The sequence below is a fragment of the Stegostoma tigrinum genome, chromosome 41 (genome assembly GCF_030684315.1).
Source record: "Stegostoma tigrinum isolate sSteTig4 chromosome 41, sSteTig4.hap1, whole genome shotgun sequence".
NCBI classification, from domain to species: Eukaryota; Metazoa; Chordata; class Chondrichthyes; order Orectolobiformes; family Stegostomatidae; genus Stegostoma; species Stegostoma tigrinum.
Genome location: NC_081394.1, coordinates 3176851 through 3204394, shown reverse-complemented (window position 1 = coordinate 3204394; position 27544 = coordinate 3176851). Strand labels below are relative to the sequence as shown.

The 27544-nt window shown below is 52.4% G+C and overlaps 1 protein-coding gene across 1 annotated transcript in view; it reads left to right on the top strand.

Moving 5' to 3' along the window:
- Window positions 1-27544, top strand: part of LOC125448406 (phospholipase A2 inhibitor and Ly6/PLAUR domain-containing protein-like) — a 118417-nt gene that overhangs the window by 49287 nt on the left and 41586 nt on the right. The window contains exon 4 of the mRNA XM_059641402.1: window positions 15110-15250. Coding sequence (XP_059497385.1) covers window positions 15110-15250 — 141 coding nt within the window. The remainder of the gene's footprint in view (window positions 1-15109; window positions 15251-27544) is intronic.

Below are 27544 nucleotides of genomic sequence, written 5' to 3'. Positions count from 1 at the left end.
TATCCCAACCCATTGGGAATTGAGTGTCAGTGTGTGTTATTTTGGGGTCAGAATCTCGGAACTCACTTTGCATCTGATTTATCTGCACCAATAGGCCACATAGGGAGAAGCTTATCTCCACTCTGTGAAAGGAATCCTTGAATGAGGGATTGGCATTAAATGGTAGCATATGTGACAATTCGGCAAAAATGAAACTTTCAATTTTTGTTTTTGCAGTTTACTCACTGAGATGCCACAGCTGTAATACTCTGACAGGCAACTGTACATTACAAAGGACGATAGAGTGTAACAGGACAATCCACTCGACTTGCAGATCAATCAGTTTTAATGAAGCCATTGGTAAGTGCAGTCCAACTATTGGGATTCTTCTTTAAGCATCAGACAACAATATGCATATTGACTGTTCCCAGTTACTTCATGGCTGTGTGATCAAATAAACATGGACATTGCGAGAATGATCACTGACCGGACACAGCTCCATTAATGAAAGTATAGGCCAACAAAAATTATTGCATGAAACCTTCCAAAGGACGGGTGATTGAGCAAAAGGGTGGGGAAGACAGACAGAAAGAGAGAGAGAGAGAGAGAGACGGTCAAGGAGAGAAAAGAAGTGGACAGAGCACCAGAGAACAGAAAGCTTGGTTTCCAATAATGGGGAACGGAAATGGGAAGTAAAAAAGGAATGGTCAGTACAGAACACAGGCTTCATGGTTTTGGAAGTTCTGAAGGAGATTACAGAGATAGGGAGGGGGTGTAGGGGTTGGAGGGGGTTACAGAAATAGGGAGGGGGTGTAGGGGTTGGAGGGGGTTACAGAGATGGGGAGGGGGTGTAGGGGCTGGAGGGGGTTACAGAGATAGGGAGGGGATGTAGGGCTGGAGGGGGTTACAGAGATAGGGAGGGGGTGTAGGGGCTGGAGGGGGTTACAGAGATAGGGAGAGGGTGTAGGGGCTGGAGGGGGTTACAGAGATAGGGAGGGGGTGTAGGGGCTGGAGGGGGTTACAGAGATAGGGAGGGGGTGTAGGGGCTGGAGGCGGTTACAGAGATAGGGAGGGGGTGTAGGGGCTGGAGGGGCTTACAGAGATAGGGAGGGGGTGTAGTGGCTGGAGGGGGGTAACAGAGATAGGGAGGGGTGTAGGGGCTGGATAGGGTTACAGAGATACGGAGGCGGTGTTTGGGCTGGCGGGGGTTACAGAGAAAGGGAGGGGGTGTAGGGGCTGGAGGGGGTTGCAGAGATAGGGAGGCGGTGTTTGGGCTGGCGGGGGTTACAGAGAAAGGGAGGGGGTGTAGGGGCTGGAGGGGGATATAGAAATAGGGCAGGGGTGTAGGTGCTGGAGGGGGGGTTACAGAGATAGGGAGGGGGTGTAGGGGCTGGAGGGGGTTACAGAGATAGGGAGGGGGTGTAGGGGCTGGAGGAGGTTATTGAGATAGGGAGGTGGTGCATGGGCTGGAGAGGGTTACCGAGATAGGGAGGGGTGGTCGGGGCTGGAGGGGGTTACAGAGATGGTGAGGGGTCTAGGGACTGGAGGGGGTTACAGAGATAGGGAGGGGGTGTAGTGGCTGGAGGGGATTACTGAGATAACGAGGGGGTCTAGGTGCTGGAGGGGGATTCAGAGATAGGGAGGGTGTGTACGGGCTGGAGGGGGTAACAGAGATCGGGAGGGGGTGTCGGGGCTGGATAGGATTACAGAGACAGGTAGTGGGCATAGGGGCTGGAGGGGGTTACAGAGATAGGGAGGGAATGTCGGGTTTGGAGCGGGTTATGGAGATAGGGAGTGGGTGTCTGGGCGTGGAGGGGGTTTCAGAAATAGGGAGGGTGTGCAGGGGCCGGAAGGGTTTACAGAGAAAGGGAGAGGGTGTCGGGGCTGGATAGGATTACAGAGACAGGTAGTGGGCATAGGGTCTGGAGGGGTTTCCAGAGATAGAGAGGGTGTGTAGGGGCTGGAGGGGTATACAGATTTAGGGTGGGGATGTAGGGGCTGGAGGGGGATACAGAGATAGGGAGGGGGTGTAGGGGCTGGAGGGGGATACAGAGATAGGGAGGGTGTGTAGGGGCTGGAGGGGTATACAGAGTTAGGGTGGGGATGTAGGGGCTGGAGGGGGATACAGAGACAGGGAGGGGGTGTAGGGGCTGGAGGGGTTTCCAGAGATAGGGAGGTGTAGGGGCTGGAGGGGGTTACAGAGATAGGAAGTGGTTGTAGGGTCTGGACGGGGTTACAGATATAGGGAGGGGGTGTAGGGGCTGGAGGGGGTCACAGAGATAGGGAGGGGTTGGGGGGGCTGGAGAGGGTTAAAGAGATAGGGAGGGGGTTAGGGTCTGGAGGAGGTTACAGAGGTAGGGAGGAAGTGTCGGGGCTGGAGAGGGTTAACCAGATAGGGAGATGGTGTAGATGCGGAGGGGGTTACAGAGTTAGGGTTGGGGTGTAGGGGCTGGAGTAGGGAACAGAGATAAGGAGGGGGTTTAGGGGCTGGAGGGGTTTACAGAGATAGGGAGTAGCTGTAGGGGCCGGAGGAGTTTATAGAGATAGGGAGGGGCTGTAGCGGCTGGAGGAGGTTACAGAGATAGGGAGGGGATGTTGGTGCGGTGAAGGGGATGGAGATAGGTAGCGGGTGTTGGTGCTGGAGAGGGTTACAGAGATGGCGAGTGGGTGTAGGGACTGGAGGGAGTTACAGAGATGGGGAGGGTTGTTGGGGCCGGAGGAGGTTACAGAGATAGGGAGGGGGTGTAAGGGCTGGAGCAGGGTAACAGAAATGGGGAGGGGGTTTAGTGGTTGGAGGGGGTTACAGAGATAGGGAGGGGTGTGGGGCAGGATAGGGTTACAGAGATAGGGAGGGGGTGTCGGGGCTGAAGGGGGTTACAGAGGCATGGAGAGGGTGTAGGGGCCGGAGGAGGTTACAGAGATTGGGAGCGGGTGTCGGGGCTGGTGGGCATTATAGCGATAGGGAGGGGGTGTCGGGGCTGGTGGAGGTTACAGAGATAGGGAGGGGGTGTAGGGGCTGGAGGAGGTTACAGAGATAGGAAGGGGGTGTAGGGGCTGGAGGAGGTTACAGAGAAAGGGAGGGGGTGTAGGGGCTAGAGGAGGTGACAGAGATAAGGAGGGGTGTAGGGGCTGGAGGGGGTTACAGAGATAGGGAGGGCGTGTAGGGGCTAGAGGGGGTTAAAGAGATAGGGAGGCGGTGTACGGGCTGGAGGGGGTTACAGAGATAGGGAGCGGGTGTTTGGGCTGGAGGGGGCTACAGAGACAGGGAGAGGGTGTAGGGGCAGAAGGGGGTTACAGAGGTATGGAGACGGTGTAGGGGCCGGAGGAGGTTACAGAGATAGGGAGGGAATGTCGGGGTTGCAGTGGGTATCGGGGCTGTAGGGGGTTTGAGAGATCGGGAGGTTCGCAGGGGCCGGACGGGGTTACAGAGAAAGGGAGGGGCTGCAGGGGCAGGAGGGGATTAAAGAGATAGGGAGGGGGTGTAGAGGGTGGAGGAGGTTACAGAGATAGGGAGGGGGTGTAAGGCCTGGAGGGGGTGTAGGGGCTGGAGGGGGTTACAGGGATAGTGAGGGGGTGTAGGGGCTGGAGGGGGTTTCAGAGATAGCGAGGGGTGATAGGGGCTGCAGGAGGTTACAGAGTTGTGGGGGTTGGGGCTAGAGGGGGTTAAAGAGATGGGTAGGAGGTGTAGGGGCTGGAGGGGTCTACAGAGATAGGGAGGGGGTGGCGGGGCTGGAGGGGGGTTACAGAGCTAGGGAGGGGTTGTAGGGGTTTGAGGGGGTTACAGAGATAGGAAGTGGGTGTAGGGGCAGGAGTGGGTTACAGAGATAGGGAGGGGGTGTAGGGGCTGGAGGAGGGATCAGAGATAGGTAGGGGGTATAGTGGCTGATGTGGGTTACAGAGATAAGGAGTGGGTGTAGGGGCTGGAAGGGGCTACAGAGATACGGAGGGGTTGTCAGGGCTGGAGAGGGTTACAGAGATAGGGAGGGTCTGTCGAGACTAGGGGCGGTCACACAGATAGGGAGTGGGTGTAGGGGCTGGAGGGGTTTACAGAGATAGGGAGGGGGTTTCGGGGCTGGAGGGGTTTACAAAGATATGGAGGGGCTGGAGGGGCTGGAAGTGGTTACAGAGATAGGGAGGGGGTGTAGCGGCTGGAGGGGGTTACAGAGATAGGGAGGGAGTGTAGGAGCTGGAGGGGGTTGCAGAGATAAGGGGCGGGTGTAGGGGCTGGAGGGAGTTACAGTCATTGGGAGGGGATGTAGGGGCTGGAGGATGTTGCAGAGATGGGGACTGTGTGTTGGGGCTGGAGGAGGTTACAGAGATAGGGAGGGGGTGTAGCGGCTGGAGGGGGTTACAGAGATAGGGTGGGGGTGTAGGGGCTGGTGGGGGTTACAGAGATAGGGACGGGGTGTAGGGGCTGGTGGGGGTTACAGAGATAGGGACGGGGTGTCGTGTCTGGAGGAGGTCACAGAGTTTCCCCTGAATGAAAGCAGGGGCCTAATAGAATGCATTGAAGGGGATCACTTAGTTACAGTGAAAGCCATGGTGTCACATGATGCTCTCCATTCTTTTAGGTCAACAACGTGCCAATTACCTCGTGAGTGGCTGTGGAAGCTGTTTTGGCCTCATCTCATTTAATAGTGGGCTCCTCTCCAACTATGTGCACAGTAGCTGTTGCAGTTCGAGCCTGTGTAATGATGCTGTTGAACCGGGTAAGTCCTTCTTAGAACCCCATGTCTGCAAGAGGTTGGGGCAGGATCAGAGCGAGTCTTGTGTCCTGCTCTCTGTTTCACTTGTGTCATCTTTTGTCACCTGCGGAAGACACAGCCACGAGCATCGAGAAAGTGTTGGCATTTTTCACCGTTACTGTCACCACCTCACACCATCCCACAAATGTTCTCCCAATGCGGTGCATTGTTGCGGATAGTTGGCTGTATGTCCTGTGCAGAGTTATGAAGATGATGTCTGGGGATTGTTGTTCAAAGTTACTTTGGAGAAAATATTGCAGCCGGACTTTCGTGTTGACTTAAAAGGGTAGACAGGTCCCTCAGGTTATGTCTCACCTGAAAGATAGACCTCATCAGGCCTGTCTTGTTGGGTGACACCCTTGTCTTTCAATTGAGCTTTCAGTTGGAGCAAACTGTTAACTCAGCACCTTATAATTTCAAGGCAGCATTGCTCCTCACTCAGCCACTGTTAACTGTGTTTTGACTTTATTTATTTCACCATCGTACACTTTCTTTCCCTACTAATATTTGCCATGCGCCCTTTCAATGCGTTTCGTTGGCTTTCACCTTCCCAATTCCCTCTCTCTTGTTTGGCTTCTGAAGAGACCCATTCATTTCTCGAGTAAGTTTAAATAACAGTCCTCGTCTTTCCCCCTTTGTTGCTTCAAAGTCATTGCAGCAAATATTTTGTCCCAGGATGGTTTGGGCCCAGACAGAGGTCACTGCACAGTAACTAGCTTGTCACAATTGAAGGTTCCCTGTTGAAAGTCATCATTCAAATGCCTCCACTGCACTCCCAGATGTAACCAGGCAGACTAGGACCAGCTAGCGAAGTGGGTAAAGAAATGGCAAATGGAACACCATGTGGGAAAGTGTAAGGTTCATGTACTTTGATAGGAAGAATAGAGGCGTAGACTGTTTTCAAAGTGGGGAGAGGCTTTGGAAATCTGAAGCACAAAGAAACTCAGGAGTCATAGATAACAAGGTGTGGAGCTGGATGGACACAGCATCAGAGGAGCAGGAAAGCTGACGTTTCGGGCCTAGACCCTTCTTCGGAAATGGGGGAGGGGAAGGGGGATCTGAAATAAGTCGGGAGGGGGGGAGGCGGATAGAACATGGATAGAGGAGAAAATAGGTGGAGAGGAGACAGACAAGTTAAAGAGGCGGGGATGGAGCCATTAAAGGTGAGTGTAGGTGGGGAGGTAGGGAGGGTATAGGTCAGTCCAGGGAGGATGGACAGGTCAAGGGGGCGGGATGAGGTTAGTAGGTTGGAAATGGGGATGGGGCTTGAGGTGGGATGCTCTGTGGGTCAGTGTGCACTTTTTGGGCCAAAGGGCACTGTAGAAATTCTGTTGATGAAGGCCAGTATCTGTGATGCTGGGGACAACAGGAAGAGGCTGAGCAGGATCATTGACTTGGCACTTCTGGCTGAAGATTGCTGCAAATGCTTCAGCCTTATCATTTGCATGAGAGTTTCATGTTCCTTACAGTAAATGGCTGAACCCTTGGGAGCCCTAACATTCTGATGGATCTGGGCGCACAAGTCCATAGTTCCCTGAAAATGGCAACACAGGTAGCCAAGGTGATTAAGAAGGCATATGGCATGCTAGCCTTCATCGCCTGGGGTGTCTCTAAATATTTTATAAAACCCTTGTTCAGCCGCATTTGGAGTATTGGATGCAGTTTTGCTCACCACACTACTAGAAACACGTGGGAGCTTTGGACAGAGTACATAGAAGGTTCACTAGGATGTTGCCTGGTCTCCAGGGCATTGACTATGAGGAAAAGTTAAAAAGACTTGGATTGTTTTCACTGGAATGATGGCGACTGAGAGGAGACCTGATAGAGGTCTACAAACTTATGAGAGGCATAGATAGGCTGTATAGTCAGTGGATTTTTCCTAGGGTTGAAGCTTCAATTAATTGGGGACACAGCTTCAAAGTCAGAGGGGGAAAGTTTAAGGGAGACGTGTGAGGAAATTTTTCACGCAGACAGCGGTAGCAGCCTGGAATGCTCTTCTAGAAAGTGGGCACCTTGAAGACATTTAAGAGGCACCCAGATAGGTACATGATTAGGGAGGAAATAGAGGGAGATAGATTGAAAAATGGGCAGGTTAACAAAGTGAGGAGCTGGATGAACACAGCAGGCCAAGCTGCATCTCAGGAGCACAAAAGCTGACGTTTCGGGCCTAGACCCCATGGTCGGCACAGGCTTGGAGGGCCAAAGGGCCTGTCCCTGTGCTGTACTTTTTCATTTGCTCATTTCATTTATTCTTGCTGACAGAAGACCACAGTCTCATGGACGACTATATTTCAATATCATTCCACTTTATCTAATTGGACTGTCTCATGGACGACAGTCCAATTAGATAAAGTGGAATGATATTGAAATATAGTTTGTTGGGCTCAAGTTTGAGGCTGTCACCTGAACACTGTACCGTTGTCTGGGCCCTCGAGGTCAATTTTCCTCACCTTCTTGCCCTGAAACTTCCCCTTTTTGAAAATAGCGCTGAATATGGACTATCCCGCAGTCAAAGTGATGACTGGGATAGGGTTAGGGTTATGAACTGTGACGCTGTTCTCTGCACTGATGAGCTGAGCTGTGAGTTAAACCAAGTCTCAAAGCATCAGGTTCAGTGAAGTGAGTGAGAGCGGTGAGCCACTGCTACTATTGTACTGAGAGCTGAGCTAAGTTCAGAGCTCCTTTAGAAAGGGAGGGACGTCTGTCTCCATCAGATAATAAAGTGTGAGGCTGGATGAACACAGCAGGCCAAGCAGCATCTCAGGAGCACAAAAGCTGACGTTTCGGGCCTAGACCCTTCATCAGAGAGGTCCTGAGATGCTGCTTGGCCTGCTGTGTTCATCCAGCTTCACACTTTATTATCTTGAATTCTCCAGCATCTGCAGTTCCCATTATCTCTGTCTCCATCAGATGCTTGGTTTCCAACCTTGTACTGCTTCTCTTTTGCCAAGGTCACTGCCCAAACCGGGAACATGACCCTACTCTTTTAACTGATGATGTAAAAGGAAAAAAAATCCCCTCAACATTTTCCCAACAGACACTCCCAGGATAGGGGCAGCACTGGGTAAAATGCAGAGTAACACTCTCTCTTCTCTTTCTAAACAGAAAATTAAAGTTCCTTTGACTCTTTTGAGCTCAAAATAAAGCTCCTTTGACTCTGAAAGATGAGAGTCCCTCAACGCAGCAAGAGGTTAAAATACAAACTAGACTTTCCTCTGCTCATCTGAACTCAAAGTAAACCTAAAGCATAAGTCCCCTCAGCTCTGTTCCCCACGAACATCTGAAGAAGGAGCAAGGCTCCGAAAGCCTGTGTTTTCAAATAAACGCCATTGCTGTGGACCTGGAGTCACATAGAGGAAGGAAACAGACCCTTGGGTCTATTCAGTCCATGCCGAACATAACCCCAAGCTAAACTAGTCCCACCTGCCTGCTCCTGGCCCATATCCCTCCAAACCTTTCCTAGTCATAGAACATAGAACATAGAACATTACAGCACAGTACAGGCCCTTCGGCCCTCGATGTTGTGCCGATCCGTCATACCAATCTCAAGCCCATCTAACCTACACTATTCCATGTACGTCCATATGCTTGTCCAATGACAACTTAAATGTACCTAAAGTTGGCGAATCTACTACCGTTGCAGGCAAAGCGTTCCATTCCCTTACTACTCTCTGAGTGAAGAAACTACCTCTGACATCTGTCCTATATCTTTCACCCCTCAGTTTAAAGCTATGCCCCCTCGTGCTCGCCGTCACCATCCTAGGAAAAAGGCTCTCCCTATCCACCCTATCTAACCCTCTGATTATTTTACATGTTTCAATTAAGTCACCTCTCAACCTTCTTCTCTCTAATGAAAACAGCCTCAAGTCCCTCAGCCTTTCCTCGTAAGACCTTCCCTCCATACCAGGCAACATCCTAGTAAATCTCCTCTGCACCCTTTCCAAAGCTTCCACATCTTTCTTATAATGCAGTGACCAGAACTGTATGCAATACTCCAAGTGCGGCCGCACCAGAGTTTTGTACAGCTTCACCATAACCTCTTGGTTCCGGAACTCGATCCCTCTATTAATAAAAGCTAAAACACTGTATGCCTTCTTAACAGCCCTGTCAACCTGGGTGGCAACTTTCAAGGATCTGTGTACATGGACACCGAGATCTTTCTGCTCATCTACACTACTAAGAATCTTACCATTAATATTCACATTCTTATCTCAGTGTCTTTTAAATGCTGTAACTGTACCCACATCCACCACTTCTTCAGAAAGCTCATTTCACTCGTGAACCACCCTCTATTTAAAAAAAAGGTCCCTCTTATGTCCTTTTTAAATCTATCTCCTCTCACCTTAAAAATGTGCCCACTAGTCTTGAAATCCTCCATCCTAGAAAAAAGGCACCCACCATTAACCCCATTTACCAGGATGCTGCCTGGACTGGAGGGCTTATCTTATGAAGAGAGGTTGACTGAGCTCGGTCTCTTTTCCTTGGAGAAAAGGAGGAGGAGAGGGGACCTAATTGAGGTATACAAGATAATGAGAGGCATAGATAGAGTTGATAGCCAGAGACTATTTCCCAGGGCAGAAATGGCTAACATGAGGGGTCATAGTTTTAAGCTGGTTGGAGGAAAGTATAGAGGGGATGTCAGAGGCGGGTTCTTTACACAGAGAGTTGTGAGAGCATGGAATGTGTTGCCAGCAGCAGTTGTGGAAGCAAGGTCATTGGGGTCATTTAAGAGACTGCTGGACATGCATATGGTCACAGAAATTTGAGGGTGCATACATGAGGATCAATGGTCGGCACAACATTGTTGGCTGAAGGGCCTGTTCTGTGCTGTACTGTTCTATGTTCTATGTTCTCTGCTGTACTGTTCTATGTTCTATGTTCTCTCTGTACACCTCATTACTTTAGAAACTTCTGTAAAGTCATCTCTCAAACTCTTATGTTCAAGTGAAAAAAGTCCCAGCCTTTCCTTACAGCACAAACCTTCCACTTCTGGTAACATGCTGGTAAATCTCTGCCGAGCCTTCGCCAGATTAATGATACCCTTCCCATAACTGGGAGACTGGAACTGGGCACAGCACTCCTGTCAAAGCAGACCAGGTAAGAATTGAAGTATGCTCCCCGAAGTGTCCCTGGTGAACCAGATGGGTTTTTCCTTTGGCAATAATTTCATAGTCACCTTTCGACTCTTAATTTAAGGGTTTTTTTTAAATTGAATTCAAATTCCAGCCTCTGCGTAACCCAGGAAATTGCTTAGGTGTCTGGGATTAATAACTGAGCAATAATGCCTTCACTTCCCCAAGGTGAAGGGAAATTAGTTATCATTGGCTTAGAGAACGCTAGAGAGAGTCAGCAGCTCTGGTGGCATTTGTGGAGAGAGAAAAAGAGTCAACATCTTACATCCAGAGACCTTTCTTCAGTTGTTACCTGAGGCTGAACTCGGCATAGCATTGTCCTGCCCCTTATTTTTACATTTCTGACACAGACACAATGGCTTCTGACTTCAGTGACAATCCTGTGCTGATCTTCCAATGAATAGATTGCTTCCCCTATTCCCAGGCGGTTCCATTTCATAGAATCTCTGCCATTCAGCCCATCAAGTCATCACCAGCCCTTCAAAGAGCATTCCACCCTATCCATGCATTGCCCATGGCTAATTCACCTAAGCTGCACCACTTTGGACAGTGGGTGCATACTGGAGCACCCGAACGCACAGGGAGAATGTGCAAACTCCACGCAGACTGTGTCTGTGGCTGGGATTGAACCCTGGCCCCTGTCTCTGTGAGGCAGCTGTGCTAACCACTGAGCCATCACACTGCTCAAATAATTATGCGCAGGTAGGGGGTTGGGGTGGCTCAGGGTGGGATGCTGTTTGGAGGGTGGCCACGACATGATGAGTTGAATAGCCTGCTTCTGCACAGCAGGGATCCTATGATTTAAAAATTCAGTTGCGGGACGTCCCTGTCTCGGCCAACATTTATCTGTGTTCAATTTTGGGCCCCACACCTCAGGAAGGACATACTAGCCCTGGAGCGTGTCCAGTGGAGATTCACACGGATGATCCCTGGAATGGTAGGTTTAATGTATGAGGATCCTGGGATTGTACTCATGAGAGTTTAGAAGGTTGAGGGGAGACCCAGTAGAAACTTACAAGATAAAGTATGGCTGAGAAGGGGTGGACGCTAGGAAGTTGTTTCCGTTAGACAGGGAGACTAGGACCCGTGGGCACAGCCTTAGAATTAGAGGGGGTACATTTAAAACTGAAATGAGGAGACATTTCTTCAGCCAGAGAGTGATAGGCTTGTGGAATTCATTGCCATGGAGTGCAGTGGAGTCCGGGACGTTGGATGCCTTCAAGGCAGAGATCGACAAATTCTTGATCTCACAAGGAATCAAGGGCTACGGGGAGAGTGCAGGGAAGTGTTGTTGAAATGCCCGTCAGCCATGATTTAAATGGTGGAGTGGACTTGATGGGCTGAATGGCCTTACTCCTACTCCTATGTCTTATGGTCTTATGGGCTATCCCTCATCCCTAATTATCCAGGCGACAATGAAGTATTATCTCTATGGCTGTGGATCTGGAGTTATCTGCAGGTCCAGTCTGGGTAAGGATGGCAGTTTCCTTCCCTAAAGGGCATCAGTGAACCAGATGGGTTTTTCTGACAATGCATTCATGGTCACCATTAGACTTGTTCCCCTATGCCACCTGGGTTTGAATCTGGACCATTAACTGGGTCTCTGGTTTAATTGTATCTCCCTTGTGTCTCTTGCTGTACAGAAGAAAAGGGACCCACTGTTATATTTTCCTTAGTAGCCTAGTATTTTTTTAAAATTTAGCATGTTCAGATATGTTATGGTACACCTCAGGAGCAGCTAGAACTTGAACCCAGGCCGCCCTGGCTCAGAAGCAGAACTCTACCAGCCCACCACAGGCGCCCCTAAAATAATTGAACTCTAGTGCCCCCCAGGACATTAGCTGAGCTTCAAGATTAATATCTAGTCATAAAAACCACCAGGCCATCACTTCCCCGCTCAGTTCGCAATAAACAACTGCACCTCCCAGTCGCAAACCATTTCCACTCCCCCTCCCATTCTTTAGATGACATGTCCATCCTGGGCCTCCTGCAGTGCCACAATGATGCCACCCGAAAGTTGCAGGAACAGCAACTCATATTCCGCTTTGGAACCCTGCAGCCCAATGGTATCAATGTGGACTTCACCAGCTTCAAAATCTCCCCTTCCCCCACCGCATCCCTAAACCAGCCCAGTTCGTCCCCTCCCCCCACTGCACCACACAACCAGCCCAGCTCTTCCCCCCCACCCACTGCATCCCAAAACCAGCCCAGTTCGCCCCCTCCCCCAACTGCACCACACAACCAGCCCAGCTCTTCCCCTCCACCCACTGCATCCCAAAACCAGTCCAACCTGTCTCTGCCTCCCTAACCTGTTCTTCCTCTCACCCATCCCTTCCTCCCAGCCCAAGCCGCACCTCCATCTCCTACCTACTAACCTCATCCCACCTCCTTGACCTGTCCGTCTTCCCTGGACTGACCTACCCCCTCCCTACCTCCCCAACTATACTCTCTCCACCTATCTTCTTTTCTCTCCATCTTTGGTCCGCCTCCCCCTCTCTCCCTATTTATTCCAGAACCCTCACCCCATCCCCCTCTCTGATGAAGGGTCTAGGCCCGAAACGTCAGCTTTTGTGCTCCTGAGATGCTGCTGGGCCTGCTGTGTTCATCCAGCCTCACATTTTATTAACTTCCTCTTGTGTCTCTGCTCTACAGAAATGAAAAGGGGGCCCAGTGTAGTATTTATCCTCAATAGTTTTAAATTGACTCATGTAAAACCAACTTAATTTCAATTGTTCCAATTTTTCCTGGGGAAACTGTTCGCTTCCTTTAATTTATTTGAGTCTATATGACGTCTTTTCTTCAAGGGTTGTTTTTCTTCCCCCCCCCCCACCATGCCGTATTTAGAACCAAATCTTTATCAATGTATTTTAAAAAAAACTTTCTCTGTCAAATAGGTCTTTGTCTGAAGTTGGGATTTCCCCAAGTTCTGATTACTGTCTATTACCATTCTCGATTGCGCAAATATTGTTGTTTGTCGCTGATTTCCCCTTTTGACAATGATTATCGAAACCTATCTCTGCCACAGGAATGAGAAGCTGCTCCCATTTTGGCTAAATAACTTGATTTAGTTTCCTCAATCCTACTGTATAGATTACTTGATAAAAACGAAAAAGTGAGAGTTTGAGGAAGGAAAATAGTCACCCACTCAGCAGGCACAGAGACTTCTGAAATGTCACCCAACATTGCTTGTCACTCACCCATTCATCTTTCAGAAGTTTGAATTTCCACCAGTGGTGCTGAAGCAGTTTCTGATGATGCTAACACATGTCCCCAAGCTGAACTCAAGCTGTGGTTACAACAAACCCTCTAGCTCTGAGAATTTATGAATGCATTCCCCTTGGTTCTTCAAAGCTTCTTTGATGTTAATAATTTCATAGTTGATCTCATAGAATCCCAACAGTTGGACAACAGGTCCTTTGGCCCAACAAGTCCACACCGACCCTCAGAGCATCCCACCCAGACCTCCCTATAACCCACCTAAGCCACACATTCCAGAACACTATGTAGCATGACCAACTCACCCAGCCGTTGGACTGTGGGAGGAAACCCACGTAGAATGTGCAAACTCTACATGGACAGTCATCCGAGGGTGGAATCGCACCCAGGTCCCTGGCGCTGTGAGACAGCAGTGCTAACCCACTGAGCCACCGTGCACCCGTGCTATCTGTTTTGCTTTCAAATTCCAGTCTTGTCCAAGCTATCCTCAGAAGACAGAAATGCACTCTTTGTATCAATCTAGTTACTCTCCTCTGAACGGTGTCTAACACACTCACCTCCTTCCTTAAATAAGGAAAGCAAAACTGCATGCAGTATTAGAGATGCGGTCTCACTAATAACTGAAACACAACATCTTTACTTCCACGTTCAATTTCTCTCACTGCAGTGGTTTGCATCTCATTAGCTCTTGCATAGAGATTTTTGAAAAAAAAACCTCCATGCCTCCAGAAATGCTTAAGACTTAATCATTATATCACTTGAGATGTGGACCAAAACCCACATGCCACTAATTCAAAACTCCAACTCAAAAGAAATGATATTAAAAATATAGATAAATCACATGCTTCAAATCACACCACTCTCTCAACCAAGACTGCAGCTTCCTTATGTCTCCTCCACAACAGGCCTTCCTGTCTATCTTGATGGTATCTGAATTTAGCTACAAGGCTTTCACATCTCTCATCTAAGTCAACGATTTACATTGTAAAAGATTAAGAATGCCACTCATCATATCCTTCCAATTCTACAAAGATCTATACATGTGCATGCTGTTTTCTCCGCCAGCCAGGCAATCTCCTATCCGTGATCCTATTTTATTTTGTGTATCATGAGCTTTTATTTCCTATAATAGCCTTTAATGTGGCTATTTCTGGACATCGAAGTATGGTTCCCATTTATCCACAGTGCATGTTATTCCTTCAAGGAATTCCAGAGAGCTGATTAAAAATGATACCCCCTCCATGAAACCACGCTGATACTTTCTGATTATCTTGGATTTTACTGAATGTGTATCTTATTAATGATTGATTTTCACACTTTCCCCATGTCAAATGCCATTCTAACTGGCCTATATTTTTTCTGTTTCTGTCTGCCTCCCTTCTTAAACAAAGGGATTATAATTGCTAGTTCCCAATCCTATGGAACCTTTTCCTGCATCATAGAATCCCTACAGTGTGGAAACAGACCCTTCACCCAACTAGCCCACATTGATCCTCAGTGCATCCTACTCAGCCCCATCCCCTTATAACCCACCTAATCTACACATCCCTGAGCACTACGGGCAATTTAGCACAGCCAATCCACCTAACCCTGCACATCTTTGGACTGTGGGAGGAAGCCCACGCAGACACGGGGAGAATGTGCAAACTCCACACAGGCAGTTGCCCGAGGGTGGGATCAAACCCGGGTTTCTGGCGTTATAGGTCAGCAATGCTAACCACTGAGCCACTGTGCCTTCAATCAAGAAAACTTTAGATAATTAACCTCAACTACCTCGTTAGCCACCTCGACTAAAATCCCAAGGATGAAATCCATCTGGACCTGGAGGCATTCCAGATTTCCCACAAGCAGTAAGAGATGGTCCTTGATGGGTAAGTCAGACATTGATGTGGGACATGCTGGACTTTTCTAAAGTATCCTACTGCCTGAACCCTCAGCGGGATGAGCTGCGATATCTTACTGGGTAGGGTTTAGTGCTTTGAAAAATTCGAAGAGCAGATCGGGACTGGTTCACGTTGCTGCCTGTTCACATTTCAGACATCGAGAACAGCACGCTGAATGGACTGGAATGCCACGCATGCCTTGCTTTTGCAGACGAGTGCAGAAATTTGACAACCCCAGTGAAATGTAGAGGACAGCAAGATCATTGTCTGCACACTTCAGGGTTTCTGACAGGGTGTAAGTCCTAGTCTTTTCCTGATCACTTTACTGAGCGATATAAAATTACTGGCAGAGCTTGTGTACAATGTTTACAGCACAGAGTCATCTGCTTCACGCGGGGTTTATGCATCATATCAGTCTCTCCCACCCTCTCGTCATCTCAATCTACAGGAATAGCCTCACATTTCTCTCAGAAACCTCTCCTGATTTTAACCCCACTCATATCCTCCTGTTCCTTTCTTCCTTCTGTCTTTTGTTTTCACTTGTCGCACATGGTTCTTGCTGGCTGGGTCCAGCATTTAATGCCCCGTCCCTAGTTGCCTCCTTGAGAAGGTGGGGGTGAGCTGCCTTCTCGAACCGCAGCAGTCTATGAGCTGTAGGAAGACACACAATGCCCCCTTCAGGAGGCAATTCCAGGATTTTGACCCAGCGACGCTGAAGGAACGGCCAATATGTTTCCAAGTCAGGATGGTGAATGTCTCAGAGGGGAACTTGCAGGGGGCTGGTGTTCCCATGTATCTGCTGCCCCTTGTCCTTCTGGATGGAAGCGGTCGTGGGTTTGGAAGGTGTTGCCTGAGGATCTTTGGTCAGTTTCTGCAGAGCACCTTGTAGATGGTACACACTGCTGCGACTGAGCGTCAGTGAGGGGAGGGAGTGGGATGTTTGTGGATGTGGTCCCAATAGAGTGGGGGGCTGCTTTGTCCTGGATGGTATCGAGCTTCTTGAGTGTTTTTGGGGATGCCCCCATCCACCGACAAATGGGGCGTATTCCATGACACTCCTGGCTTGTGTTTTGTAGATGGTGGGACAGGTTTTGGGGGGAGTCAGGAGGGGAGTTACTTGATGCAGGATTCCCAGCCTCTGAGCTGCTCCTGTAGCCGCTGTGTTTCTGTGGCAAGTCCAGTTGAGTTTCTGATCTTTATCCAGCGACTCCCTTAAACACGCCTGTACAGCTCAGATTGACCACTACCTGAGCGTGTGAGTTCCACATTCTTACAGTTCAATAACTGAGGAGGATTTACAACAAAAAAAATTCAGAAATATTCCAGCACTCCACGAAGAAATTGTTTTCAGGGAAGAGAGAACTTACTGGGGTCACTGAGCTAACTCGCTGTAGAGCTGGATAAACACAGCAGGCCAAGCGTGAGCTTTCCTGCTCCTCCGATGCTGCTTGGCCTGCTGTGTTCATCCAGCTCTGCACCTTGCTGTCTCTCGGCAAAAAGAATTTCCCTGGACTAACCGTTTTAGTTTGTTTTCGATTCTGTGACATAGAGCAAGTCAACATGAAAACAAAGATCATTGTAACCATCCCCAAGCACCAACTGTGGCTTTCCTCACTTCAGTCTTAAAGCCCTACAGCACTACTGCATGCAAATGTTGTTCCCTTAAATCTCTCTCTGGAGCCATAGATGGGCCCCACCGCAGCTAAAGCAAGGTAGGGTTAGGGTGGGGTGGGGGACCTGCCTGGGTTTTAACCCTCACCCGTGCTCCCTGAGAGGGGCAGGAGGAATGGATCATCCACTCCCGGCTGCAGCTGGGATCCTTCTGTGCGCCAACCAGCCGCCACATTTCCGACACTACAGCAAAAAAAAAATGCAGTCCCAGCTGAGTAATTGTTTGGCTGTGAAGGGGCACTGGGAGATGACATCGCTGAAACTATTCATTTTATTTCTTCAGAGATAATGGGAACTGCAAATGTTGGAGAATCCAAGATAATAAAGTGTGAAGCTGGATGAACACAGCAGGCCAAGCAGCATCTCAGGAGCACAAAAGCTGACGTTTCGGGCCTAGACCCTTCATCCAGATGAAGGGTCTAGGCCCAAAATGTCAGCTTTTGTGCTCCTGAGATGCTGCTTGGCCCGCTGTGTTCATCCAGCTTCACACTTTATTATCATTTTATTTCTTGATGGGTTTCTGTTGACTTTGGAATTTAAGGACTATTGTTCTGAGGTGGAGCTAAGGCCCAGATTGGCCCTGATCTGTTTCAAGGATACAAGGGGCTGAATGGCCTCCTCCTGCGGGAATCAGAGAGGGAGAGGGGTGGAACTGTGCAGGTAATCTGATGGTCGATGATGGAGATTTTGAATCCAAAGGGAAGATATCAAACTAAATGGCTCTCTTTTTTCTCCCAAACAGCCAACTCAACGATTTTCGTGATGAAGGGCTGTGCTTCCCATTTCCTCTGTCGAAATCCTGGTGGCCTCCATTTGAACGGCCTCGATCCGACCTATGGATTCTACTGCTGCAACAGCAGTCTATGTAATCTTGAGTCACGGAATTTCACCCAGACCACTACTCCCACCACTAATCTAACCCAACCCAATGCCTCCACGCCTCTCCCTACCAGTCTATCGGACATGGCTCCAACCCAACTCAATGTCTCCTCTACTGTTCCCGATTCCGGACCAACCGTGCTCAATGTTTCTGCCACCATTCCCACAACCACTTCCACCTCTGGCCCAGTCCCACTAGGCACCTCCCTCAGCATTGCTCTCCCTCTGATCTTCCTCAGACTGGTACTCTGAAGCACAACGCTTCGCTCTTCACCTCTCCTCGGCTGGGTAGCAGGAGTCTGTGGAGGGAAAGAGGGTTCCCTAGAGGGAGGGTCATTCCCAAGATGCTCAGTGTGGTCAAACCCTCTTGTCAACAGATTTACAGACCCCTCAATCTCCGGCTGGGAGACCTTTCTCAGCTCATTCCCTCCCACATCTGGCTCTTCTGCAGGTATTCTATGGTGGCATTTGCTCACTAATAGTTGTAAATGTGCAGTGTTTGATCCCAGAATGAGCAAGAAGCCATTCAGCCCATGATGTCAATAGCAGCTGTTTCTTAAATCAGTATCAAACCTGCTCCACTTCCAGCTCTCTCACCATATCCCCATATCATTCCCAAACTGATCCCACTGCCCAACTTTCACCCCATATTCCTTTAGCATTCTGAAACTAATCCCAAACCACTCTCCCCACGCACCTATTACTGGAAAACCAGAAACCAGTGACACCTGCCTCTGTAACTCTGTAAATAGTTACACTTCTCTAGGTATCTCTAATTAGTGAACATGGTGCAGAGCTGGGTGAACGCAGCTGGCCAAGCAGCATCAGAGCTGACGTTTCGGGCCTGGACCCTTCTTCAGTAAATTTGTTATCTCAGATTCTCCAGCATCTGCAGTTCCTACTATCTCTGTAATTAGTCACACTGCCCTCTGTCTCCCTCTGTTGGTGTATCACTGTATTAGCAATTTCCTTTCCTCACCACCATGGAAATGACATGAAGGAACGACATTCCAAGGTACGACGCTGGAGCAGGGATCCTTTACATATTTACTTTCATGGAAGCATATCTGGAAAAATTCTTTGGTCAATGTGGCCATGGTGTGAAGTGACTGGTGTGCGAGTCAGAATGGACGTGAATGAGTGTATGAATCTCAGAGCTGATCTGGGGAACTGACAGCGTCTGGGGGGCATTCTAATGGGAGCAGAAAGTGGTAGCACCCATTTTCGTGATATCTCCCCAGATCCCATGATTATATTGTCCTGTTGTGTTTAAAACTTGAGTTCCTGAGCTGTATGTGCCACTTCTGGTGGCCAGCCAGATACTAGCGACAACCTAAAGGAGGCGCTGTTTTAAGACAACAAGGTGTAGAGTTGGGATAATGGGATCTGCAGATGCTGGAGAATCCGAGACAACAAGGTGTAGAGCTGGATGAACACAGCAGGCCAAGCAGCATCTCAGGAGCACAAAAGCTGGTGCTTCGGGCCTAGACCCTTCTTCAGAAATGAAGGGTCCTTGCTCCTCTGATACTGCTCGGCCTGCTGTGCTCTTCCAGCTCTACACCTTGTTATCTCAGATTCTCCAGCATCGGCAGTTCCTATTATCGCTGTTTAAAGACACCCATACGAGGATGTTTGATCAAAGCTCAGGTGCCCTTCTGAAGAAGAACGCACGTTTCTGAGTGCAGGATGCGAAGGAGTAACGTAAGGGGCAGCTGAGTTTAGGGTACGTCTTTGAGATTAAAGTGTGCGAGACAGAGATGGCAGTCTGATCGCACTGAGACATCCTGCAGAGATCTCTGCAAAGGTTCACACTCCAACTGAAAGGGGTACAGGCTTTTGGTGATGGAAATGCAAGCATTTGTAAATGCCCGATGGTCTGTAATAAATTGTGACAATAAATTTGTAAGATCTTAAACAGAGGAGTCCTTTCTGCTGATCTTGTGTCTCGGGTGACCGCTCCTAACCTGTTTCCCAGAAACAAATGAAACACTTTCACCAGACCAGAACCGGGATGAATCAATATAACTTCATGACAAACACGTCCGATTGGGATCTCGGGGGGAGTCTGCAGACAGTAGTGAGCATGTGGAACTCTGAGCAACAGGGTGAATAGAGGGACAGTCAAAGAGAAGATGGATAAACACATGAGGGAGAAAGAAGTCGAAGGTTGTGGTGCTGGGGTGAGGTGAAGCTGGGGCAGAAGGAGCTTCACAAGTAGCATGAGCACTGGCGCAGAGTAGATGGGCCAAATGACCTACTTCTGCAAGACAAGTTATTTGATATGGATCAGAACGTGGGTGAGCAGGGTGCGTGCAATTTATTTTGTAGGCGTTACCAGCAAGTGAGAGCTCGAATGGTACATTGGCCTTCAGTGCAAAGAAATACAATTAGACGTGGCTTACTGTATTTGTATAGAGCCTTACTGAGACCTCTACTGTGGACCAGTTCGGGTCTCTTTATCGAAGCAAGCACATAGATGGAGTGCAACAGAATTTTCTCAAACCTAATCCTGGGGATGGTGGATACAGAAAACAGGAACGGCTGGGAAAACTCGGCATCTGTGGAGAGAAAGCACGAGTTAACGTTTCAGGTCTGGCGACCCTTCTTCAGAACTGTCACCTGATCCCTGCGATGGTGGGATTGGTTTATGATGAGAGACTGAGAATATTCCGAGGTGGGCCGGTTTGGGGATGCAGTAGGGGGAGTGGAGATTTTGAAGCTGTGAAGTCCTCTCAGTCGCGAACCATTTCAACTCCCCCTCTCATTCCTCAGACGACATGTCCATCATGGGTCTCCTGCAGTGCCACAATGATGCCACCCGAAGGTTGCAGGAACAGCAACTCATATTCCGCTTGGGAACCCTGCAGCCCAATGGTATCAATGTGGACTTCACCAGCTTCAAAATCTCCCCTTCCCCCACCGCATCCCTAAACCAAGCCAGTTCGTCCCCGCCTCCCTAATCTGTCCTTCCTCTCACCTATCCCCTCCTCCCACCTCAAGCCGCACCTCCATCTCCTACATACTAACCTCATCCCACCCCCTTGACCTGTCCATGCTCCCTGGACTGACCTATCCCCTCCCTACCTCCCCACCAACACTCACGTTTACTGGCTCCATCCCCGCCCCTTTGACCTGTCTGTCTCCTCTCCACCTGTCTTGTCCTCTATCCATCTTCTATCTGCTTACACCTCCCTCCCTATATATTTCAGATCCCCCATCCCCTCCCCAATTTCTGAAGAAGGGCCGAGGCCCGAAACGGCAGCCTTCCTGCCCCTCTGATGCTGCTTGCCTGCTGTGTTCATCCAGCTCTACCCCTTATTATCTCAGGTTCTCCAGCACCTGCAGTTCCTACGATCTCAGTCGATGAGAGTTATTTGCTGACGCTCAGGATTGAGAAATGGGATAGCAGCAGGTGCATGATGCACCTGAGCAGGTTGAGGCACGAATACAGGATGGCAAATTCACTGTGAAATTGAGAAGGAGTCCCAGGTCAAGTGAAGAGGAAAGAAACTCTGGAGATGTTGTCCCCAAGGGCAGGAAGTGACTCATGCAGGGCCAGCAGCCTGGAAGCTGTTGAACATACAAACTTCCAACTGATGCATTCAGACTCGGTTCCTCGATAATGTAGTTCAGAGAATTAGGACCTTAGCCATGAACAAAAGTTTACAAAATGAATGACAGCGAATTATTCCTGAACCACAATCTGCACACATTGTAAAAAAGGCAGCAATTCCGACAATGCCTGCTCCCTCAGCACTGAAACACCATCAGTGCCCACTCCCTCAGCACTGACCCTCCGACAGTGCCCACTCCCTCAGCACTGACGCTCCGACAGTGCCCACTCCCTCAGCACTGACCCTCCGTCAGTGCCCACTCCCTCAGCACTGACTCTCCCACAGAGCACCCTCCCTCAGCACTGACCCTTCGACAGTTCGCATTACCTCAGCTCTGACCCTCCGACAGTGCCTGCCCCCTCAGCACTGACCCTCCGAGAGTGCCCACTCCCTCAGCACTAACCCTACGACAGTGCCCGCTACATCAGCACTGACCCTCCGACAGTGCCCACTCCGTAAGCACTGGCCCTCTGACAGTGCACACTCCCTCAGCATTGACCCTCCGACAGTGCCCACTCCGTAAGCACTGACCGTCCGACAGTGCCCACTCCCTCAGCACTGACCCTACGACAGTGTCCGTAACTTCAGCACTGACCCTCCGACAGTGCCTGCTCCCTTAGCACTGACCATCCGACAGTGCCCGCGACATCAGCACTGACCCTCCGACAGTGCCCGCTCCCTCAGCACTGACCCTCCGACAGTGCCCACTCCCTCAGCACTGACCCTCCGACAGTGCCCACTCCTTCACCACTGACCCTCCGACAGTGCACACTCCCTCAGCACTGACCCTCCGACAGTGCCCACTCCCGAAGCACTGACCCCTCGACAGTTCGATTAACTCAGCACTGGCCCTCTGACAGTGCACACTCCATCAGCATTGACCCTCCGACAGTGCCTGGTCCCTCAGCACTGACCATCCGACAGTGCCCGCGACATCAGCACTGACCCTCCAACAGTGCCCACTCCTTCACCACTGACCCTCCAACAGTGCCCACTCCCTCAGCACTGACCCTCCGACAGTGCCCACTCCCTCAGCACTGACCCTCCAACAGTGCCCACTCCTTCACCACTGACCCTCTGACAGTGCCCACTCCCTCAGCACTGACCCTCCGACAGTGCCCACTCCCTCAGCACTGACCCTCCAACAGTGCCCACTCCTTCACCACTGACCCTCTGACAGTGCACACTCCCTCAGCATTGACCCTCCGACAGTGCCTGGTCCCTCAGCCCTGATCCTCTGACAGTGCCAGTTCCCTCAGCACTGACCCTACGACAGTGCCCACTCCCTCAGCACTGACCCTCCGACAGTGCACTCTCCCTCAGCACTGACCCTCCGACAGTGCCCACTCCCTCAGCACTGACCATCCGACAGTGCCCGCTCCCTCAGCACTGACCCTCCAACAGTGCGGCGCTCCCTCAGCACTGACCCTCCGAGAGTGCCCACTCCCTCAGCACTGACCCTCCGACAGTGCCCGCTCCCTGAGCACTGATCGTCCGACAGGGCCCGCACCCTCAGCACTGACCCTCCGACAGTGCCCGCTCCCTCAGCACTGACCCTCCGAGAGTGCCCACTCCCTCAGCACTGACCCTCCGACAGTGCCCGCTCCCTGAGCACTGATCGTCCGACAGGGCCCGCACCCTCAGCACTGACCCTCCGACAGTGCCCGCTCCCTCAGCACTGACCCTCCGAGAGTGCCCACTCCCTCAGCACTGACCCTACGACAGTGCCCGCTACATCAGCACTGACCCTCCGACAGTGCCCACTCCGTAAGCACTGGCCCTCTGACAGTGCACACTCCCTCAGCATTGACCCTCCGACAGTGCCCACTCCCTCAGCACTGACCCTCCGACAGTGCCTGCCCCCTCAGCACTGACCCTCCGACAGTGCCCGCTCCCTCAGCACTGACCCTCCGACAGTGCCCGCTCCCTCAGCACTGACCCTCCGAGAGTGCCCACTCCCTCAGCACTGACCCTACGACAGTGCCCGCTACATCAGCACTGACCCTCCGACAGTGCCCACTCCGTAAGCACTGGCCCTCTGACAGTGCACACTCCCTCAGCATTGACCCTCCGACAGTGCCCACTCCCTCAGCACTGACCCTCCGACAGTGCCTGCCCCCTCAGCACTGACCCTCCTACAGTTCCCGCTCCCTCAGCACTGTCCGTCCGACAGTGCCCACTCCCCAGGCACTGACCCTACGACAGTGTCCGCTACTTCAGCACTGACCCTCCGACAGTGCCTGCTCCCTCAGCACTGACCATCCGACAGTGCCCGCGACATCAGCACTGACCCTCCGACAGTGCCCGCTCCCTCAGCACTGACCCTCCGACAGTGCCCACTCCCTCAGCACTGACCCTCCGACAGTGCCCACTCCCTCAGCACTGACCCTCCAACAGTGCCCACACCTTCACCACTGACCCTCCGACAGTGCACACTCCCTCAGCACAGACCCTCCGACAGTGCCCACTCCCGAAGCACTGACCCCTCGACAGTTCCCATTAACTCAGCCCTGAGCCTCTGACAGTGCCAGTTCCCTCAGCACTGACCGTCCGACAGTGCCCACTCCCTCAGCACTGACCCTCCGACATGCCCACTCCCTCAGCACTGACCCTCCGACAGTGCCTGCTCCCTCAGCCCTGATCCTCTGACAGTGCCAGTTCCCTCAGCACTGACTGTCCGACAGTGCCCACTCCCTCAGCACTGACCCTCCGACAGTGCCTGCTCCATCAGCCCTGATCCTCCGACAGTGCCCACTCGCTCAGCACTGACCCTCCGACAGTGCCCACTCGCTCAGCACTGACCCTCCGACAGTGCCCACTCCCTCAGCACTGACTCTACCACAGAGCACCCTCCCTCAGCACTGACCCTTCGACAGTTCGCATTACCTCAGCACTGACCCTCCGACAGTGCCCGCTCCCTCAGCACTGACCGTCCGACAGTGCCTGCTCCCTCAACACTGACTCTCCGACAGTGCCCGCTCCCTCAGCACTGACCCTACGACAGTGCCCGCGACATCAGCACTGACCCTCCGACAGTGCCCACTCCGTAAACACTGACCCTACGACAGTGTCCGCTACTTCAGCACTGACCCTCCGACAGTGCCTGCTCCCTCAGCACTGACCATCCGACAGTGTCCGCTACTTCAGCACTGACCCTCCGACAGTGCCTGCTCCCTCAGCACTGACCATCCGACAGTGCCCGTGACATCAGCACTGACCCTCCGACAGTGCCCGCTCCCTCAGCACTGACCCTCCGACAGTGCCCACTCCCTCAGCACTGACCCTCCGACAGTGCCCACTCCCTCAGCACTGACCCTCCAACAGTGCCCACTCCTTCACCACTGACCCTACAACAGTGCACACTCCCTCAGCACTGACCGTCCGACAGTGCCCACTCCCGAAGCACTGACCCCTCGACAGTTCCCATTAACTCAGCACTGAGCCTCAGACAGTGCCAGTTCCCTCAGCACTGACCGTCCGACAGTGCCCACTCCCTCAGCACTGACCCTCCGACAGTGCCCGCTCCCTCAGCACTGATCCTCCGACAGGGCCGGCACCCTCAGCACTGACCCTCCGACAGTGCCCACTCCCTCAGCACTGACACTACGACAGTGCCAGCTACATCAGCACTGACCCTCCGACAGTGCCCACTCCCTCAGCACTGACACTACGACAGTGCCAGCTACATCAGCACTGACCCTCCGACAGTGCCCACTCGCTCAGCACTGACCCTGCTAAAGTGCCCACTCCTTCAGCACTGACCCTCCGACAGTGCCCACTGCCTCAGCACTGAACCTCCGACAGTGCCCACTGCCTCAGCACTGACACTACGACAGTGCCAGCTACATCAGCACTGACCCTCCGAAAGTGCCCACTCGCTCAGCACTGACCCTCCGACAGTGCCCACTCCCTCAGCACTGACTCTCCCACAGAGCACCCTCCCTCAGCACTGACCCTCCGACAGTGCCCACTGCCTCAGCACTTAACCTCCGACAGTGCCCACTGCCTCAGCACTGACCCTCCGACAGGGCGCAATCCCTCAGCACTGACCCTCCGACAGTGCCCACTCCCTCAGCACTGAACCTCCGACAGTGCCCACTCCCTCAGCACTGACCCTCCGACAGTGCCCACTCCGTAAGCACTGACCCTCCGACAGTGCACACTCCCTCAGCATTGACGCTCCGACAGTGCCCACTCCCTCAGCACTGACCCTCCCACAGTTCCCGCTCCCTCAGCACTGACTGTCCGACAGTGCCCACTCCCTCAGCACTGACCCTACGACAGTGTCCGCTACTTCAGTACTGACCCTCCGACAGTGCCTGCTCCCTCAGCACTGACCATCCGACAGTGCCTGCGACATCAGCACTGACCCTCCGACAGTGCCCGCTCCGTCAGCACAGATCCTCTGACAGGGCCCTCTCCCTCAGCACTGACCCTCCGAAAGTGCCCACTCCCTCAGCACTGACCCTCCGACAGTGCCCACTCCCTCAGCACTGATCCTCCGACAGAGCCCACTCCCTCAGCACTGACCATCCGATAGTGCCCGCACCCACAGCGCTGACCATCCGACAGTGCCCGCTCCCTCAGCACTGACCCTCCGACAGTGCCCACTCCTTCACCACTGACCCTCCGACAGTGCCTGCTCCCTCAACACTGACCCTCCGACAGTGCCCACTCCCTCAGCACTGACCCTCAGACAGTGCCCGCTCCCTCAGCACTGATCCTCCGACAGGGCCCAATCCCTCAGCACTGACCCTCCAACAGTGCCCTCTCCCTCAGCACTGACCCTACGACAGTGCCCGCTACATCAGCACTGACTCTCCCACAATGCCCACTCCCTCAGCACTGACCCTCCGAAAGTGCCCAATCCCTCAGCACTGACCCTCCGACAGTGCCCACTCCCTCAGCACTGACCCTACGACAGTGCCCGCTCCCTCAGCACTGACCATCCCACAATGCCCACTCCCTCAGCACTGACCCTCCGACAGTGCCCTCTCCGTAAGCACTGACCCTCCGACAGCGCACACTCCCTCAGCACTGACCCTCCGACAGCGCCCACTCCCTAAGCACAGACCCCTCGACAGTTCCCATTACCTCAGCACTGGCCCTCCGACAGTGCCCACTCCCTCAGCACTGACCCTCCGACAGTGCCCGCTCCCTCAGCACTGCTCCTCCGACAGGGCCCACTCCCTCAGCACTGACCCTACGACAGTGCCCGCTACATCACCACTGACCCTCCGACTGTGCCTGTTCCCTCAGCACTGACCATCCGACAGTGCCCACTCCCTCAGCACTGACCCTCCGACAGTGCCCGCTCCCTCAGCACTGACCCTCCGAGAGTGCCCACTCCCTCAGCACTGACCCTACGACAGTGCCCGCTACATCAGCACTGACCCTCCGACAGTGCCCACTCCGTAAGCACTGGCCCTCTGACAGTGCACACTCCCTCAGCATTGACCCTCCGACAGTGCCCACTCCCTCAGCACTGACCCTCCGACAGTGCCTGCCCCCTCAGCACTGACCCTCCTACAGTTCCCGCTCCCTCAGCACTGTCCGTCCGACAGTGCCCACTCCCCAGGCACTGACCCTACGACAGTGTCCGCTACTTCAGCACTGACCCTCCGACAGTGCCTGCTCCCTCAGCACTGACCATCCGACAGTGCCCGCGACATCAGCACTGACCCTCCGACAGTGCCCGCTCCCTCAGCACTGACCCTCCGACAGTGCCCACTCCCTCAGCACTGACCCTCCGACAGTGCCCACTCCCTCAGCACTGACCCTCCAACAGTGCCCACACCTTCACCACTGACCCTCCGACAGTGCACACTCCCTCAGCACAGACCCTCCGACAGTGCCCACTCCCGAAGCACTGACCCCTCGACAGTTCCCATTAACTCAGCCCTGAGCCTCTGACAGTGCCAGTTCCCTCAGCACTGACCGTCCGACAGTGCCCACTCCCTCAGCACTGACCCTCCGACATGCCCACTCCCTCAGCACTGACCCTCCGACAGTGCCTGCTCCCTCAGCCCTGATCCTCTGACAGTGCCAGTTCCCTCAGCACTGACTGTCCGACAGTGCCCACTCCCTCAGCACTGACCCTCCGACAGTGCCTGCTCCATCAGCCCTGATCCTCCGACAGTGCCCACTCGCTCAGCACTGACCCTCCGACAGTGCCCACTCGCTCAGCACTGACCCTCCGACAGTGCCCACTCCCTCAGCACTGACTCTCCCACAGAGCACCCTCCCTCAGCACTGACCCTTCGACAGTTCGCATTACCTCAGCACTGACCCTCCGACAGTGCCCGCTCCCTCAGCACTGACCGTCCGACAGTGCCTGCTCCCTCAACACTGACTCTCCGACAGTGCCCGCTCCCTCAGCACTGACCCTACGACAGTGCCCGCGACATCAGCACTGACCCTCCGAC